The sequence below is a fragment of the Dendroctonus ponderosae genome, unplaced genomic scaffold (assembly GCF_020466585.1).
Source record: "Dendroctonus ponderosae isolate FM_Combo_2020 unplaced genomic scaffold, Dpon_F_20191213v2 Dpon_F_20191213_7, whole genome shotgun sequence".
Taxonomy (NCBI): Eukaryota; Metazoa; Arthropoda; class Insecta; order Coleoptera; family Curculionidae; genus Dendroctonus; species Dendroctonus ponderosae.
This window is the reverse complement of record NW_026018916.1, coordinates 3,970,909-3,973,234: the sequence shown is the minus strand read 5'-3', so window position 1 is coordinate 3,973,234 and position 2,326 is coordinate 3,970,909. Positions and strand designations below refer to the sequence as shown.

The 2,326-nt window shown below is 42.0% G+C and overlaps 1 protein-coding gene across 1 annotated transcript; it reads right to left on the bottom strand.

Moving 5' to 3' along the window:
- Positions 1 to 6: 6 nt before the first annotated feature.
- Positions 7 to 2,044, bottom strand: LOC109541019 (sideroflexin-1). Its single transcript, XM_048668496.1, has 7 exons — positions 1,742 to 2,044; positions 1,013 to 1,280; positions 835 to 961; positions 544 to 689; positions 414 to 489; positions 177 to 299; positions 7 to 120 (listed from the first exon to the last, which is right to left on the bottom strand). Exons 2-7 carry the CDS (start codon positions 1,201 to 1,203, stop codon positions 91 to 93), a joined length of 693 nt encoding a protein of 230 aa, XP_048524453.1. The 5' UTR covers positions 1,204 to 1,280; positions 1,742 to 2,044; the 3' UTR covers positions 7 to 90.
- Between the last annotated feature and the right edge of the window lie 282 nt (positions 2,045 to 2,326).

Below are 2,326 nucleotides of genomic sequence, written 5' to 3'. Positions count from 1 at the left end.
GGCATGGCCATGGCGATCCTGCTCAGGATGACCTGCCCAATGCCGTACTGCGCCGCCACTGTAGAATAGCCCAATTTATTGCCATTTGCATCAAAGACTGGGGTGCCGTGTTTTAGCTCCCTGAAAACAATTGCAGATTTCTGGACTATTTATCACTTTACTGCCCATTTACTCACTGAGCTCGCATCATGGGAATATTGATACAATTGGCGGCTGCCACTGCTGCAAAAGGCACCAGACGTCCCACCAAGGGCGGCATCTTCTGCAGCACAAAAATCATTCATTGGCTTCTCGCAATTCTAGGAAGATCGGGAGTTTTCAATTATTTATATCTTTGGTTTTTATCATATAATTAGTCTGGGCCTTAAGGGGGGTAGAAACTTCTTGCACTTTGATCACAGCAAAGTACTTACTTTAACTAAAGCGTTCAGCCCTAGTGCTGTGCCCACCGCTCCTGAGGTGGCAAATGCGTAAGAGGTAAGAATCTGTCTGAAAATTAGGCAAATTTAGTCTGCAGGCGATGGGAGAGGACGGTGTGCCTACTTGTCTGTTTGGACGATGTCGCCACTTCTGTTAGTGTAATTGACCAGGGCGTTGAAGGACTGGTTGAGCCATTGCCAGAAAACCACTGCTGGCGCTGTTTTGTAGAATGTGATCATTCCGCCTGTTATGAGTATATGCATTGGAACCTGAAATCCATTCAATAACGCTATAAGATTCTACTCATTGACAAGTGCAAGAGCGTATTAGTGGTTAATTTTCAAATTGCGCTCTTCAACACTTAAGAGTGAAACCAGAGAATTCACCGTTCCGTTCATAAAGTTATCTACGCACTTTAGCAGACATTCGTCCCAGCAACACCATCTTTTCTCCAGTGTCGGGATGAAAGGCAGAGTCGTAAAGGATTTTGGCGCGCCACAAATCCTCTTCACCGGTTCCACTTGGCAACTTTTCGCCGCATCTGGAACAGTTGGGTGATTTGAAGGGCAAAAAATTGCATTTTCTGGATTACTTGTATGATTGAATCAAGCATTTGGCTTCGTCGAGTTTTCGACTGCTCACGAACAAGTTGCGGGGATTGGTGGTTTGGAAGAAGTGCTTTGCCCGCCCCAAATAGAACTCTTGATCATAGCGCGGCTCATCCAAGTTGATTTTTTTGCTGGTCACACAAGCGCAGTCCGATTGCAATTTGCTTTCGCACATTTTCGCCCGCAAATACCTGAAGTTTGTTTGGAGAAAATGCTACAGCATATAGTAATATTTTGGCGCCGATAACTGACCTACAACGGAAAAATGCCTTGATGCTTTATGCATTTTTCTAGTGAATGTCTTTACATAATCAAGAATCTATTCGGTCAGAATCTTTAGGACAATGAATGGGGTTTCCTTTAGAGATGAATATGTTTTGCAAGGTCTTAGGGCAATGTTGATTATGCAGCAAAGAGACGAACTTTGAACAATTTTATCGAAAGTGCGTCGCATGTGATTCTCTTTAGGTTTTTTGCGCGTAATTTCTGAACATTCAGAAACTAGATCTCCAAATATTCATAAATTCGGCAGTAGGTACATTGCAAGAAAATGATCAGTACGAGAAAACTGTTGTTAACTCAGGAGACGCAAATGTTGAGACACCTTGAATGCTTCCAGCTGGAGATAAGCTAACAGAATATTTGGCGCATTTTGGAGATTCCACACACCATTAAATGTATGCAATTTCCACAAAAACAAGCTGGTTCTTTACCTGACACTGGAGCCCCTGACCAACACTACACTTGTGTGTTTTGTTATTATTACTTATTATTACTTATTACACTTATTGTTTGATACTACTTAATTTTGCCCCATAAACATCACTTGAATGATGCCAGATTGGCGTAATTTTTAGCCCTTTGACCTCGTTGCTTAATTGTGCGACTTTATTTGGTAAAATATGCACAGATTGTTATTATCGCATGTTTATCTTAAGGTTTCCAGCTGAAGCTGAACTGTCGGTTATTTTTTAGAGTATTCTTGCTGGCGGGGTTTCTGGATTGCGGCAGAATGCGAAACTGACCTGTTTTAACAGGGCGCTTGATCTGGATCATTGATCCAAGTTTTATTCATTTGGGGGCTAACTCAGGTTTGCCTGTGTTCCAGGCAAAAATATAAAAAATGGCAATTTTGTGCAGAAAGAAGCAATTTTTTTACAGTTTGATTGTCCTGGATAGGGTGTTGAATTTCCTTCAGATCATCATAAGCTGTAGTGTTCTTCACTTGGTTACGCCCCTCACGTACGCTGTAGCCAATTGCAGCAAACGAATATTTGTGATTGCTGTCCCTTTTTATT

Coding starts and splice junctions, on each gene's coding strand:
- LOC109541019 (XM_048668496.1), bottom strand. CDS start 1,203: ATGTGCGAAAGCAAATTGCAATCGGACTGCGCTTGTGTGACCAGCAAA. Junction 962..1,012: donor TGCTTGATTCAATCATACAA/GTAATCCAGAAA, acceptor CAACTGTTCCAG/ATGCGGCGAAAAGTTGCCAA. Junction 490..543: donor GACATCGTCCAAACAGACAA/GTAGGCACACCG, acceptor CCTAATTTTCAG/ACAGATTCTTACCTCTTACG.